Consider the following 16,491-nt stretch of genomic DNA (forward strand, 5'->3'; position numbering starts at 1 on the left):
ATTCTAAAGAGAAATGTAAACACAAAACCATTGATCAAGATCAAAGCTTAAAAAAGACTGACTCCGAAATGAAAGAATACACACACACACACACACCCCCACAGAGTGTGGGTGTATATATATATATATATATATATATATATATATATATATATATATAATATAAACTATTTTGTTTCTGCATATTTCTCTGTTTAATATTTCAGCAGCCCCCTTCAATACAAATATTTTAGAGGTCACTTAGTGTGCTTTTGTGTGTGTGTGTGCTTCTCCTGCACGTGTCCCCTGACACCTGTACTCTCGCAGGGTGTGAGGAACAGACAGAGGCCAGAGCTGCAGTCACAGGTCTCAGACCAGTGGGGTGTGAAATGAATCGCAGAGCCAACATACTCTGCCCCTGCTGCACACACTTGAAATAACCGCAAGGCCGTGTTTGTGGGCCCTGCGAGAGTGAGGGGAATAAAGGATAGCGCAGAGGAAGGACACAGGAAAGAGGAGGGATGAGAAACTGTCATGCACTGTGGTTTTTCAGCAGCATTAAAACCACCCTCAGTAAATGGAGCTTGTGTAAATATTCATGAAGGCTGGAACACTTTCTTGTGCACAGTGCTGTTTGGAGTAATTGTCGTTTTGTTTCAGTGATGCACTTTAGTTCAAGACCTTAAAGCTACATAGCTGTAGAACACTGCCCACAGCAAACATAGCCCTAAGAGTTCCAGGCTTGCTGTGCTTCAGTTACTGTTGGCACTATTTATTCATCCAGACATTTTCACCTCCAAACATTTGTCTAAATCACCTCCCACGCTAAAGTATCTAATTATGCATATTCATCATCAACTTTAAATGATCCCTAACATTAATTCCTAACATATTCCATGATTTGCTCCAACCCAAATTCACATTGCGCTAAGATGCTTAAAACAAAAGCTAAGGAATGTGATAATCAGTTCTCTCCTTAAACCTGATTTTAATTTGAGCATTAAAAACGCCTCATTTTGTAGCCCTTTTAAAGCCCTGGATTATGTACCTTAAAATGCAGATGTGATGTGAACTGTAGAAATTTAATATGAAAAGACTAATGATAAACTTGATCTATCCAGTAAACAAAATTGGCTAAACACATAAGCACCGAGTCAAGAGCACTTTGGGGCAGAACTACAAAGAGAAAACAGAGTAAATGGCAGCAAGAGCTCGTTTAAAGGGTTTGTCAAGGAAATACTTTTAAAGATAGAAGTAGTAGTTTCAATGTCAAATAAAAGTAAAAAGAGAGATACAAAAAATAATGGCGAAAAATGCATTAATGAGTGGCTCAATTCTGGAATGAGATACATTTAAACAATGCAGCTGGGGCAGGTGTACCTTTTATAGAAAAACAAAAGAAGTACAGAAAGTCAGTGGTGGCCAAAGCTGTATCAACGACTCTGTTCTGAAACAACACAGAACTGAAATTATTCTTATTAAATATTAACACAAGTGGTAACAAGAATCCCTTTCACTTATTAGGGATTCGCTTCTCCTAAGATAAACAGCATGTTAGTGTCAGATTACCGAGTCGTGCCTAAAAGATAATATTAAAAAGGAGATAATTGTTTGAAACTTAAAAATATTATGAACTATTTTCTATAATAATTTCGATAAAGTTAAAACCTGTTTTTGTAGCATTCAAGTCTTGTGCTGCTCCTCTTCAGCATGCCATCAAGTTCTACAGATAATGCAAGTATGATTTGATTCAGGTGCATTGGACCAAAAAGAGCGAACGGTCTTTGGACAATGTTTTTATAGAAGTATTATCGGATGTATATTGACATTAATTATATTAAACTTTCACAATCACAAGTTGCAGCTGTTATGTGAAAAGAAACAACTGTTCTGAGGCAAAGGAACTGGTCAGCGGAGACGGTTTCTGCTCTTCGATTGGCTGAACCCACTGCTGATCCATTCACGGCCGCTCGGCAGCACCTCCCACAGACGCACAGCGGCAGCGCTGCTTTTCTTTTTTCTACTTTTTTTTTTTTTTTTTTTTTTAAACCCCCACAATGATATTCAAGGCACTTGCGACTCGCCTGCGACTGTAGAGAGGGGGAAAGCACCCAGAAAAAGAGAGAACCTCACCTCCTCAAACAACGAATGAGGTAGGTAGGGAGCAGGAGGCAGAAGAAGCGAGAGGAAGAGAAGAGAAGAGGCTGTGGAGTTAAAAGAGAGGCAGCAGCGGCGGCGGCTCAAGAGCTCCAGCGAGGAGTGTCTAATTGCGTGCTCTTTATTAGAAAGTGTCTAATTTGAAGAGATTCGACATGTCATCGTCCGGGAAAGACAACAGCGTTGCCCAGCACGCCAATTACGTGGGACCTTATCGTTTGGAGAAGACGCTCGGGAAAGGACAGACAGGTTAGTTGGGACAGCTTGCTGTCCGCATCCTCCTCATCCCCCTCCGGTCCCCCTCTTTAATTGCACAATTTGTTTTCATCGCGCTCTGCAGCCGAGTTGAAATTTGGTGTGCACAGGTGAAAGGTAACTAAATGCTTTAGTTACGAAACACCTGCCCGAGTCCTCGTGTGACACTGGTGCGTTTTGTCATTTCCAGCAGTGATCTGACATAATCATTGTTCACATAGTAGGATGAGGAAGGACTTGTGTCTGATGTTGCTTTACATGGGTTTTCCTTGTTTGTGCGTTGGCGTTGGATCGAATCTGCGTGTGGAACAGCGTCAAACAACAGACATGATGACAGTGCGATGAGCAGTGAAAATCAACTTTTTTTTTTAATGTGTGTGTGTTTGTTATCTGGGACGGCTCCTCCTGCTTGTTTGCGCACCCTTTGAGTCTTCTGTGATTGGAGCACAACGCCGTTAATCCCGATTTGCCTGATACATTGATCTATTCTTAGTCCGCAGGCACACAAGGAGAGCGAGAAAGAGAGGCAGGCGTTTCTCCTACAGGCAGCGACTGCAATTCGGAGCAGAACATCCCACCTTGACACAACATGAGCTGCTTGCAGAGCCACACTAATCTATATTCATACATCCCTCATGGGGATGTAAGTGTGGGCTTCCCGAATGAGAAGCGCATGCTTTCTGTCAAACCTGGACAGCAGTGACGGTGCATTTTTCTGAAGTTGCATATAGCACATGTGCTGTGCAGTCAGAGGATGCCCTGGGAACAGGAGCCAGTGATGTTCCATGCTCTCCTGAGGAGATGCTTGTGTGTTTCAGTGCAGCCCCGGCGCTTGCGACTGGACAGCCAGGATGCCTTGAGCTCAAATAGATGCAGCAGAGCCATGTGAAAGGAGAGGCAGGTACAGTCCCGCAGTCCTGCCTGTGTGTGTGTAGTCAGAAAATAGCAGGACTGATTGCAGCTCCCTCTCTCAAAGCTCTCCAGCCTTTAAAATGAGGGGAGAGAGTTGGACTTTTCCTCTCTTCTGCGTCTATCTATGGGTACATTTTCCTCCCATCTGTTGTCTAAAATGGCTACAATAGGCGTTACTTTCCCCAGCTCAGTCCAGCTGGTCACGCTGAGTTGCCATGTGTGTAAATGTTTTTTTTTTTTTTGTGCACTCCTAAGCAGTATGCTTTCTTCCAAATATTCTCCTGGTCTCTTAATTCACCTGGCCACCAACTTGCTGTTTAGCAATGGGTAATTATCTACACTGTGGCCCTGTGGTCTTGTGTATGTTTGCCATTATAAATAATGCCATAGACATGCTTTCTTTCCAACATGACAATGAAATCACTGTATTCTAATAGCCTTCACAGTCACCATATCTCAGTTCAGTGGAGCAAGTTTGATATGCAAACCTGCTCTACTGATATGCAGTGGAATCAGAGATATGTAACATTAATCAAATTCTCTAGGGAATATTCTTTGTGCCTTTTTTTGAACCAATGCCATCAAAAAAACGAGCTACTTTTAAATGCAAAGGAGGACTGAGCTAATATGACATTTAGTTTTATTTCTATGTTTTGTTTTACTTGTTTGTATTAATATCAAGTAATAGTAAAAATAGCTTTATAGGCAGTAGAAATAATAGTTTCTGTTTGTTTTATAATTAAATTATTTTAGATCTGGTTATACTTTTTCAAATAAAAAAGTTAATAAAGCAAGAAACACTGGTTATGATACGTTTCAGTACTGTATTGAAGTTGCTTTTTGTTTTTTGTTTCCATAAATGCATCCCCCTCAATTTTATTTTGCTTGCAGGAGGAGCTTTTACTCAGACTCGTCTCGCTTTCTCATTGCCCACTGCAGCCTCCCTAATGGGTGTTTGTGCTAGTATCGAGCTGGTATCGTCTGCTTGGTACAGACGTTTAATTATGTGGTGTCACTGAGATCATCGTTTCTGTTCACGGGAGAGCCGGGGCCAACTCTGATGGATTTTTCATGCTCACTTCAGACGTCAGTTCCATGTGGGTGTAAGAATGCAAGCTACAGGTCAGCCAGACATGATTGACTTCAACATATCAGCGTTTCAGGACACACTGGTAAAATTCACTTTCACGTGGAACACATTTGACCGAGTTTTCAGTATCATTTTACTTTTCTCCTTTGAACCAACTGAAAACACAGCATTATCTAAGTCTGCTTGTGCTATGTTGGAAAAAATGATTTGGCCAATGGCATCTGAGTTTTTCTTTTTTCTTGCTGCTGTGGTTTTACCCATGCCAAATGTATTCAGATTAATGCCGGTGTGTAACATCCATTTGCCTGTTAACCATTTGTTAATCTGTCAGATCTTTTTCCCAGGCCTCCAGTGAAAAGGGTTGGCCTGGCAACTATGAGTGCCCAATGGGCCTGGCTCGGTTGTGACTGGCAGCAGGGACTGTCCAGTGAGCTAAATCCCTTGTGAGGGTTCCCAGGCCAGGGTTGGCTTGCGTTGACACAGGAAGGAAAGCGGAAAGCGGTCGTCTTGATCTGGATCTTCAACTCAGGAGTTGTGTAGGTCCTTTTTTCATTAAGTGATTAGAGCATGTCCTGAGTCACACACACTGCCACCATGGCGGTTCTGATTTGGATCCTCATCTAATCCCCCTACACAGCTAAAATCCGCACAGCTCTCTCTCACAACGTTCACGTGGCACAAAGGTTGCATAGACTGTCCTCTCATAGCTTAGCACATTAGCAGTTCTTTGTCACGGCATACAACAGCAGATATTTACCATTGTTTCATTGCTAATAAATGGATGGTATGAATTCCAGGCATCTTCTCCCAAATGCTTGTCCTGCTAGTTTGAGCAAGTATTTTTAAAGGGGAGACCACCATTACCCTTTAGTTTCTGCAGAGTGTTTGTATGACTCCTCCTTTGTCAGGTGTGCATTCAGCCCTGAAAAGGTCTGCAGATATGGAGTGTCTGCATGGCTGCCTGCTGATTGGCGCTTAAGCTATAGAAGAATAAGGCCTGTGTTTCTGTGGTTGATTGGTAGAACCTGATCAATACTGCCTTTCCATTTGATGGACGTTATGCAGGTTTTCTATTGTATATGGCAAACATCAAAACATATTGCCTACTGACATTCAAAGTGAACAGGGATGTTATCTTGACATGTGCTGCCAACCTAAACATTTTATTGACCTATCTGACCCAGTTCATTTAAGCTTTAATTGTACTCTGTGGTGCTCGCCTCAAATTTAGAAGACATTTGGTAGTCCATAAAATAATCTGTGTAATTGTTTTGATAAATACATCTAAAACCCAGCATTTAATAATTGCTTAGTGTTGCGTCCAAAAAGGGCACAACATATTTGAGGACAGGTAGGCAAAAATAAGGGTACAAAAATTATTTTATTTTAAAACTCTCTTGACCTTTTCTTTTGGTTCAGCTGTTTGATTTTCTGTGGAGGAAAAAAAAGAGAGAGTTAAATACCCTTAGTTCCCCGTGTTCCAAAAAAAAGAGAGGAATAAACAAAACCCCAAAAGTATTAACAGAAAGTTGGACCTGGTGAGCCGATCAAAAACAACAAAATTGTAAAGCAGGGGTCCAACCCTATGCAGGGCCGTACCATCACACTGCCACTACTACAGGGCCGTCTATTTATTATGTAACTTTGACCTGTTTTTATATTGCTAATTTTTTTCTTATTAATTTATAAAAAATAGAGAAATTTTTATTTGAGAAAATAAAAAGAAATCTCAAAATTTGCAACATGCTGATGGCGGAGTGTCAGAGCAGGAACGTCCTAAAAAGATGGAGGTCAATTTCAAGGCATCAACTTGTGAAGTCAAATTTCTTAAGTTATTTTTGAAAAGTACAGTATTTTTTATAATGACTGAAGGTAACATTGTTACTTGATTGTGCTTTGAAAGGGCACCTTGTGCCTGGAAAATACTTAATAGCGTTAAGACTGGCTGAATAACTGCTTTGTTCAGTGTTAAACACTACCCTGAGTTGCCATTACTTTGTTCCTGAGGGTTGTTTTACAGTGGAACAGGAGGCCTGTTATTTTAAAAAAAACATTAAATGTTAATCCTTCGTGAATCCCTTTTTTAAAAATTGTTCTAAACACAAATGTTGACTGGCTGAGAAGTGGGGTTGGATTAGGGGGATCTTTTTATACTTTTCATGAAGGTTTTGATAGTAAAATCATTTCTGCTTCAGGGACTTTCAAATTTACCGTTTGACAAAAAGCTGTTTGTGACATTGTTTTGATCTTTTTGTCTCTTAAGCACTCCCTGTTGGGGTCTGAGGACTTTTTGTTTGGGGTTCTCTGGTACAAGGCTCTGGTACACCTGCCCCCGCCCATCCTCAAGACGTTCTACAGAAGCACCATAGAGAGCATTCTGACCAACTGCCTCTCTGTGTGGTGTGGAGGCTGCAGCGCCTCCGACTGGAAGAACGTGAGGAGAGTGGTGCGGACAGCAGAAAGGATCATCGGGGCCCCCCTTCCCTCCATCCAGGACATTTCATCCCAGCGCTGCGTGTCCCGAGGCCGAAACATCATCAGTGACCCCTCACACCCCCACCATGGACTGTTCTCCCTGCTGCCCTCTGGAAAGAGGTTCCGCAGCGTCCGGTGCAGGTCCACCAGGTTCCGAAACAGCTTTTTCCCACTTGCCATCAGACTGCTGAACTCTTAACTGGTCTGCACTTAAAAACTGGTCTCCACTTTATACCTTGCACATGTACAGAGCTAAATAACTTATATTTTACTGTCATTACTGCACTTTATATTCTATATTTATATTTATATTCATATTTTATACTGTATTTTATTTTATTCTGGAGTAACCTCACAACATTGAAAGCTCAAAACATTGTCCTGAGCCGTATGCAACGAAATTTCGTTCTGTATACACCCTGTGCATGCAAAATGACAATAAAGTCAGTCTAAGTCTAAGTCTAAGTCTAAGTCTACAAGGCACTTAAACCAGTATCCTGCTGTTCTTGCTGTCTTCATGTCAGAAGAAAGACTTGCCAAGTTGTAACTCTTTCTGTGGACTTCACTGGACTTAACTCTTTGCAGCTTTGGGGTCTGCTCGTGCATTTTCTTGTATATTGGTGTAGAAAAACCTCTGACGTAACCTTACTTGGCCTGTTTCATTAATGCAAACAGGTGGATACATTCATTTGAGTCTTGATATCTGGTAAATTGTGCAGCATTTGTAAAACTGTTACAGCAGTATAGCAGGTTTAGATCAATTGCTGTTCTCAACGATTTTATCTCTGTTGCAAGAAATTCACACTCGGCACAGGGTATTCCTCATAATGACAAGGGAGAAGGAAATGTTTAGTTTATGCTGTCAATAAAAAGTTACTTGGCAAATCTACAGTGAGGTATTGCATTTCAGTCTACATGCTTGTGTGTTGCCAATGAGTTGTGGCTGTGCTCATGTTCTCGTTGACCCGAAGCTTTTGTGCTGTTTAAGATAATTGTGAAACAGGTGAAAAGTTGCTATTCTAACTTGGGGGAGGAGGAGTGGAGAACTAAGATCTGCAATGATGGGCCTGTGTTGTTCATGGGCTTGTTCAAACATTCAGGTCAGAGAAGCCCTGACCCAAAGGCTGTTCCATGTTACTCCCAGCTGGGTTGCTCACTGTGTTAGCAGTCTGGATCAGAGCTGCAGAGCAGGAAGCCAAGCCAGCATGGTCTCAGCTGTTACACTGTCTGGTTAGAGCCAGAGCTCGACTCCCTCAGCCCTGAAATGCATCCTAAATGGTGGGATGCTGGTGTGCCTGTGTGTTAGCTACATATGCTGTCTATTTCTTCTGTCTTTTGAACTCTGTATAGCAGGATTTACAACATTAAACTCCCCTTTTGGGACCAATTAGGTATTTTTGAACTGAATTTTTTGAACTTTTATAAACAACTGCTGTGTATGAAGCATAGATGCTGTGCACACAATTATTGTCATTTTCAGGGGTGGCTGGTCATGGCCAAACTATACTTATAATCTGGATCCTCATGTCAAATTTTGTTGTTTGGGACTTCTGCTGAAGGTTATGTAAGTAGGCTCGTCTCCCTCGTCCTCCATGCTCCATCTCTCTTTCTCAGTCCCGTTTCCTCTGGCCAGTCCAGATTCATACAGGAATTCAGTCATGTGGTAAATCAGACAAGACCTCGGTGGAATTGCATCGATTGGAGGAATGTATGTAGCCAATGATTTTCAGAGATTAATGATGAGGAAAGAGGTGAAGAATGGGGGAGGAGCGAGGCGGGGGCAAAGGGAGGAAAATGGAGTGGGAATAGAGGCGAGAAAAACCTTGAAGTCCGAGAGGATGAAGTGGTCCTGAGCATTTTGACTCTGGAAGTTATTAATTAAGGAAACGTATTGATCATCATCCTCATGACTCTCTGCTTCTCCTTGATTTTTCATCTTTATATTGGGTGGGGGGTAAAGAGCACAATCTTTAGATGGGAGGTCAGTGAATAGAAACATCTCAGTGGGTGATCGTGGATGTGTGCTTAGGGGTTTTTGTGTGTATTTTTATTTTTTTGGACAGACTCCATCACTTTCTATTTGACTCTTAGCCTAGCCCAGCACACCCAGTGTCTTTTCTGCAATGTTATGTAGCATGGAGAACGAGGTTAGGACATCAGAGTGCTATGGTCTATTTCCCCCATGTCATAGTGAAACACGCCACACTCGGCACTCCACTTCGTCCATTTTGCCATCTGTCAAGGTTCCCACTTCTGTTTGACTCCTGATTTCTGTAATTTGATTTATTTTTCTTGCGTTACTTAGAATTTCACACAACTTGTTTTCTAGAGTGTAAAGAAGGGAATGCAAGCAGAAAAACACAATCTTGTTTTTCATGCTGCTGCAAATTCTCATCATGGTTAAGTGAATGTATTTTAGCTGTTGCTTCACAGTTTGTTTTTTTTCTTGTTTATTGCTGACAGCTATTCAGCCAGTCAAGCTAGATGTGTTTGGCATTTAAGACCTATAGCATAGCGTATTAAATGTCTGTTGCATGTACACAGCAGTAGGCTTAATCAGACTGTCTCTCCTCTTTCACCCAGTTGAGATTAACCCTTGCTTAGCCACTTGTCTGGCTCAGACTGTGAGAATGCTGGGTTGGTTGCCAAGGTTGGTTGCCTGGTTGTCATGGTTTCCCTGCTTCTTGATGGTTCCCAGTCTTCCCTCCTGAAGGAAGAAAGGAGGTACTCCCTCCTGCTCTCACTACTGTCAAATCACTGCAGTCTCTATCTGTGGCTCAATTTTTGTCCACCCTTCAGATTTTTGTCTGAAGGGTGGACATTCAAGGTTGAATCATAGCAATTTTGGGTGCCTAAAGCTTTGCATTTATTCAAATTGCAGGACTTATGTACTTGATGTATTATAATAATAGATGATCATATGGCCAAATGGGCGTAATTGTTTTCACATGCACGCTGCATGTGTACACATGCCTATGGCGGCTGTGTGTACTCAGACATACGGTGGTGGATCAGACCGGCTTGCCCTGCTCTGTGCTCTGTGTTGTGTTCCCATTTAAATCTGGGAGATTAGCACATGTGGAGAGCCTCAGAGTTAGTTGCCATCAGCTCAGCTAGCCTTGGCAGGCTTTCCTCGGAAATGGGGAAGCATGAGGGGTGGGGGTTCTTTATGAGTCTCCCCACCACTCCAGCGCTGCCTGTGCCTCTGAACTGTACCTTATCCTTCATCAGATATGTGAGTGGGCCGGTGACCTTGACTTTGGTGCAGTTTTCTGCCATTTCTTATTCATGTAAGTCACATGGGTGTCTTTGTCATTTGCTGGGAATTAATTAAAAAAAAATAGGTCCAATATTGTAAGGCTCAACCTCTAATTTGAAATATTTTTATAATTATAATCTTTTTTTAAAAATTACTAAGATAACTTCTTTCTAACTGTAGGTGGTAAGACTGTGTAAAGAGTATCTCATGGACAGAGTCTATTTGTATATTGTCAGTGTATTGCTACACACCTAAGTAAAAATAACATGGTCACAAGGCATTCAGTATACACATACAACTGTAAAACAAAAATGATCTAGCTGCTTTTATTTAAAACAAAAAGACAGCAATTATTCCTGCCACTGCTAAAATTCAAGTTAATAACTATGGATGTTATATTTTCACATTTGATTATTTTTCCTTTTTTTAGGTTTCTGAAACATTAAATATTTTTTCTTCTTAGAACCAACTATAAGAAGCAGGGTTTCTCTGCTTCTTAATTTAAAAACCCCGGTTGTTAAAAACATTAGTCTACCTTGATGCCAAAAATTGGCCCCATGACCATACACAATACTGGGTTTGAGGATGAGTTTTTTCCAAAAAACTAAGAACCTCTTTAAATTTAAACTGATAAGACTCTATCAGTGTATCATAATTCAGTCAAGATTTGATCTGTGTTTTTCTAAATATGGTGGTCTTAATGCCACCATGTGACAAGATTTCTTTTCACAATAGAAAACCTCAAAATGTTGTTAAATCTTTATTTACTACAGTTGTCCAGTTTCACTTTGACCCTGTTAAGTAACTTTTGACCAGATGACCAAATGTGGCCCAGATTTTTGAAACAACAGTGACTGTTTTTTTAACTTACTAATGGTAGAAAGGTTTAAATCAGTTGCAACTTGAGAGCTACTTCATTTCTAACTTCAAAATAAGCATTTCAAACATTGATACTGAATGGTGTCAAATCTAAAGTATTCCATTTATATCTGGTAAAAAATAAATACACAGCTGATTTTATTTAGTATTTTTTGAAATCCCATTATAAATCCTCAGCATGAAATCATGCTGGTGTGGCAAGAAATAATGTGAAATTTTCATATCACCCTGAGTTGGTTGTGTTGTTGCTAATCACTTTCCAGCTCATTGACGTTAAGATGTTTGGATGCATAGCTATTAATACAAGCTTATTAGCTTAGCCTATTACCTTCTGGCGGCACAATACATTATTTCCCCACTATATATCTATGGGGAGTTCAGCTCTCTATAAACAAGGTTCAAGAGTGAGAGATCCTTCAAAGTGGCGGTGTTTGTAAGCTCGACGTGCTGTGTGTATAAGCTGTAATTAGCTAAGGCGCTACTATTATTAAATCTTTTTGAACTGGGTTACACCTGATGCCTTCATGCATAATTTATTCGTTATTTTTAACATTCTGCAGGCTAAACTGGATGCTTTTGTGCTTTACAGGTTATTAATTCAATTAAAAACTTTTTAGGTCATGTTGTTATGTCAGACCATACTTCTGAATGTTAAGTCAGGTGAGTTATGACGCCTGTATATATATGGGTGAATACGCATATGGAATAACTTTTAAATTGCATGAACCAGTGAACCAGCAACTCCCTTTGGGTTGTTTTTCCCGGAAAACATACATTAATGAAATTGTGAGCTCATTTAATGAGTACCGCGCATGACAGATGGCTGGGACTAGGTAATTGTGATGCTTTCAAAGTTTTCAATGGCAACGACTTGTCTTGGCTCTTCTTGTGGATTAAAAAATAAACATTGCCCTTTGCTTGAAACACCTCGGAAATTGGGCATGTGTACCTTTCAGAGAATTTGCTATCACTTCTTCGCAAACCAGATACATGAACTGGATGATTCTCTCTGACTGATAAACTTGTCTATAATAAAGCCAGTGTTCAACATGTTCAGCTGGTCTTATTATGCTGCACATTTGAAAATTGGGGAATATTTTGGTTTTTGTAGAGTAACAGTGAAAGGTTTATTTTTCAGTTTTTATAAGTAGTTGGGAGCTTATATTGAAAGACCACCACAGACAACCTAGATAATAGTTGATGAAGCAGCAGAGGGGCAAATAAAAATAAATGTCTTCTGCCACTTGATCAGAAAAAGGGTAAGTGCTGTGTTCATGCTGCCAAGTTCCATCTGCTGTCATGTCCATGTATTGTAATAACTGGAAATGACATTTTGATTCTGCGAGTACAGAGTGCTTTTTTTTATTTATTTATTTTTTAAATGCATCAAGCACAATCTCCTATTTGGATTTTTATTCGACTTTGGCTGAGTCCACCAACCGGCGCTTAATTTTCTTGCTGCACTCTGATGTCACATCAGCTACCGGGAGACAAGCTAAAATATAAATCCTTTGCAATGGAAAATTAACAGTTTTCTGCTAAAAAGCCCAAGAAATTTGGACTTACTAAATACAGTATTTGACTATTGGATATCAGAGTCTGTAATGAAGGCTTTAGAGAAGTGGGAGTAATTTATTAGTTCAATAACTCTGTGGCCTTTACCAATACAGAAACATGATTTTTTTTGTTTAATTTTGTAAAGCATCAGAAATTGCTGAAGTAAAGGATGCTCAAAATTGTTTTTCCCTCACAGAATAATTTTTTTTCAAAATTCTTTTTTGGGTGCTTTGCTCTGTGCGTGTGGCTGAGTGTCAGTGTTTAAGTCTGTCCTGCATGTTGTTAAACAGGCTCTCTGTAGAAACAAAAGGTTGTATGTGAGAGCGGCACCTCTTGAGACACAGGCAAACAGAGAAAAAAGAAACTGAGTGAGAGGGGACAACCGCACCTAAGAAGTGTTTCTGAGGGAAGACAAATAAGTCACAGAAGTAAGGCATCTCTCAGGGTCATTGCCTCCTATTACTATTAATCAAAGCCAGCATACTCAGCTATGTTGATTCACAGAAGCACATTATGCACATACTGACACACACACACACACACCCCTGAATGTGCTGTCTGTGTCTGACTGCTGTGGAGCTCATACATTGCTACTGGAGGAGATTCAGCAATGGCAGGAAGAATTGCTCCGGGCAGCTCTGCAAGCTTGACACACACTCATACACACACTGACACATAATTCCTCCTGCTTTGCGGGACATTTGGAAAGATTGGCAAACCTTTCCTCACTTACCTGTCATTAACGGTACATTGTGAGTTTTTTTTGTTTTCATTACCTTTAATTCTGTATAAGTTACATGCATTGGTAAACTTGTCTTGTCAGTGCTTCCATATGAGTGGCAATATCAGCACAATGACCTGCTTTTATGAGTAATGGATTGTACTGTGGCCCGTTTCTGAACATGTTATTTTGGTTGGTCAGCTGTCTGCTCCCACTGCTGTTTTGACGCATTATAATTCTCGTGAGCTTAAATTAGCACTCGTCCATTTGGCTATGCATCTACGCAGATCTGTTGAGCACTGCCTGAGTCATGCATTACAGTGATCATTATGGCTTTTAGTCTGTGTGACATGTTTGACTGTCTGCTTTGCTGGAGTTACAGTAGCAGGTTCGCTGCTTTATCAACGGGTCTAATGAAACGGGTTTACCAGTACTTTCAACTCATGAGAGAAGATGATAGATGCTTGCCCTGGATCTTCATCAGAGCAAACAGTTTTTGCATATTGTTGCATGAGTTCTAGTAATATTTGGTCATTGCTTTATTACATTCAGTGTGTATAGTGAGTTAGAGTTGGGGTGCTCATGCTGCTCACATTTTTTTTACATGTCCAAAAATCCATGTTTTTTAGATTATCTAGTTATCAAATTGTGTAGTTTAGTGTTAAAGACGTGAAAGGGCTAAGCTTGTATGATACCATATATTCCACCATAATTGAAATGCAAAGCATGTACGTAGTAGTAGTGTGATGGGACTGTATTTTAGATATTGAACTTGAAATCATGCATGTTTCAAGTTCATTTCCATGGCTCATAACTTAGAATTGCTTGACCAGATGTTGCAGTTAGCGCTACCTGATGGAGAAAATCTGAACGAAAATATTGTCATTTCAATCTCTTTAGATCTCATATCGCATGTTATAAAAACTTTTTTGTGCCCTTTTTAATTGTTTGTTTTTTTTTACTTATCCTGTCCTCTAATATATTTAAGTTGTGCCACTTTGCAAAACACCCATATTGAAACATGAATGCGACAGCATTTAATTAATATTTTTTTCAGTGAATGAATGAAATTGATTAAATAACTTCCTTTCTATAAACAATTTAAACTGATTACTGTAGGTCTTAATGGAAAATTATAGCTTACATCTCGTGCCAAATTAACTTAGATTGAAGTCGAACCATTTCTTTCAAATTTCCATTAAGCTCTTCTCTCTCACGCCTTGCCTCTGCCTTCATTCTTGACCCTTTTCTCCCTCTCCTCTATCGTTTCCTCTCTTTGTCCCTAATAGAGGTATTCCCCTGCAGCCCCCAGACCTCGTACTGCTATTCTGCTCAGGTAAGGCTCATTTCATGCAGCATGATTAGATCTCACTGGAAGCAATTCAGGGCTGGATAAGCCACAGTGCTGTGGGCTGCCGTCCTAGCTGAAGGAATTCAATTAAATCTTTACATATACTCCTGCTGCAGTATATTCCTGTCATTCTGCACATACACACAAAATGCACATAAATGTCATCACACTCACTACTAATAAGTAGTGAGTATGACTAAGTGTGGAAAAATGTATGCACTAAAATAGATATTAATTTGACCTCTTTATCTATAGCCAATCATGTTTTCATGTAAAATCACTGAATAGTGAACAATTTTCATTATTGCCTCCTCCTCTTTTGTTATCTTAATATCTCATTTTATATTTTAATACGACAAACATAGCACATCTAATGAAAGAGCTATACTTTGTGTTGCTTCATGGGCTAACACTGGTAATTGGTTGGAAAGATTGCTTTGAGCAGAACATATCATCATATTTTAACAAACTACAAGGGAGTACAGTAATTGTAATTGGACAATGATTTAAATGTGTGCATAATTTCACTGTCTAACATTTTGTTATCAGTAATTAAGGTTCTCTGGGGTTTTTTAAGACTCAGAACATATGCTAAGAGTTTATGGTGCCATAAGCAGTTTGTCATATTAATGGAGGAGTGAGGCAATGGATAGGAAATGTCATGCCTTATTTATGTGCATAAATAAGTTAAATGAGAAATATAGACATTACTAAAATAATTTATTGAATAGTTTTTTGTGATTTTTGTTGATAGTTTAATTTAGGACTTGTGCACAGTATGGAAGTAAAAATCTGCCATAACACAAATGAAAGAGAGGAAAAACATTTAGCTATTTTTAAAGTATGTAGATTTTGGTATTGATAGTGACAGGACTAACAGAGTGTGACAAAGTTCTCATAGAGTGTCATATTGTATGGCATGACTAAGTAGATATTTTGTTTCTATTTTAGGTATCAGGAAATATGAACAGTAAAATTAAAGGTTTACACAGATTTAATGAATGTCTTGTGTGCTATAAGTAGGAACACATTAGGTGTTATTATGAAGAGTGTTTGATGCCCATAAGCTTACAACTGTTTCTGTAAATCTGGCATGTGACCTGAATTTATTACCAAGACACTTCCAGTGAAAAATCTCAACCTCTTATTTTCATGCCTTAATGAGGCTTTATGAAATATTCAGATCTTTACCTGGGGGAGCTCATTGTACCTGTGAATTTGTCTTCCTACACGTGCCCTGCTCTTTATTCTGTATTCACACCCCTGAGCAGGTATTTGCATTTTTTTTGATCGCTCATTTAGCATAGACAGATGCAACAAGACAAAAGACAGATGCTGCCAGACATTACCGAGCGTCTGCAGAGAGGTGAAATTCATGTCTGTATACATGATTTGGTTTTCCAAAATTTACTGCTTTAGCTGAAGGGGTCCAGTCTTGATCACGCCTATTAAGACCCTCAAGACACGTGATTGTTGCCTAGGAGCATGTTGGCTTTATTCTGAGTTTTTCTCTTTTAGGTTCCTGCTTTCGCTGTCTCTGTCTTTGACTGTCTTTCCTTGCACAATCCTGGCAGTCTGGCAGACCTCTTAATTGAAAGGCACATCACTTGACTTTAAACATACTATAAAAAGGGAGCTGCATGTGGATATCTCATCTGCTGAAGAGAGGGTCGAAGGTATCAACTGACCGTTACCTGGTGGTGAGTGGCTCTGATGGTGGAGGAGAATGGTAGGGAGGCCCACATGTATTGTGAGGGCCTGCTGGAAACATCTGGTAGAATCTCCTGTCAGACTGAACTTCAACTTCCACCTCTGGCATAGCTTTTAACAAATCCTGTAAAAGGCAGGGGACATTG

General features: G+C 39.9%; 1 protein-coding gene across 2 annotated transcripts in view; it reads left to right on the plus strand.

The window, feature by feature from the left end:
- Positions 1 to 2,005: 2,005 nt before the first annotated feature.
- Positions 2,006 to 16,491, plus strand: part of brsk2a (BR serine/threonine kinase 2a) — a 185,540-nt gene continuing 171,054 nt past the window's right edge. The window contains exon 1 of one of the 2 annotated variants that reach the window (XM_032588905.1): positions 2,006 to 2,385. In XM_032588905.1, coding sequence (XP_032444796.1) covers positions 2,292 to 2,385 — 94 coding nt within the window. In that variant the 5' untranslated portion in view covers positions 2,006 to 2,291. The remainder of the gene's footprint in view (positions 2,386 to 16,491) is intronic. The other variant, XM_032588916.1, reaches the window with a different exon arrangement.

This window comes from Xiphophorus hellerii, chromosome 2 (genome assembly GCF_003331165.1).
Source record: "Xiphophorus hellerii strain 12219 chromosome 2, Xiphophorus_hellerii-4.1, whole genome shotgun sequence".
NCBI classification, from domain to species: Eukaryota; Metazoa; Chordata; class Actinopteri; order Cyprinodontiformes; family Poeciliidae; genus Xiphophorus; species Xiphophorus hellerii.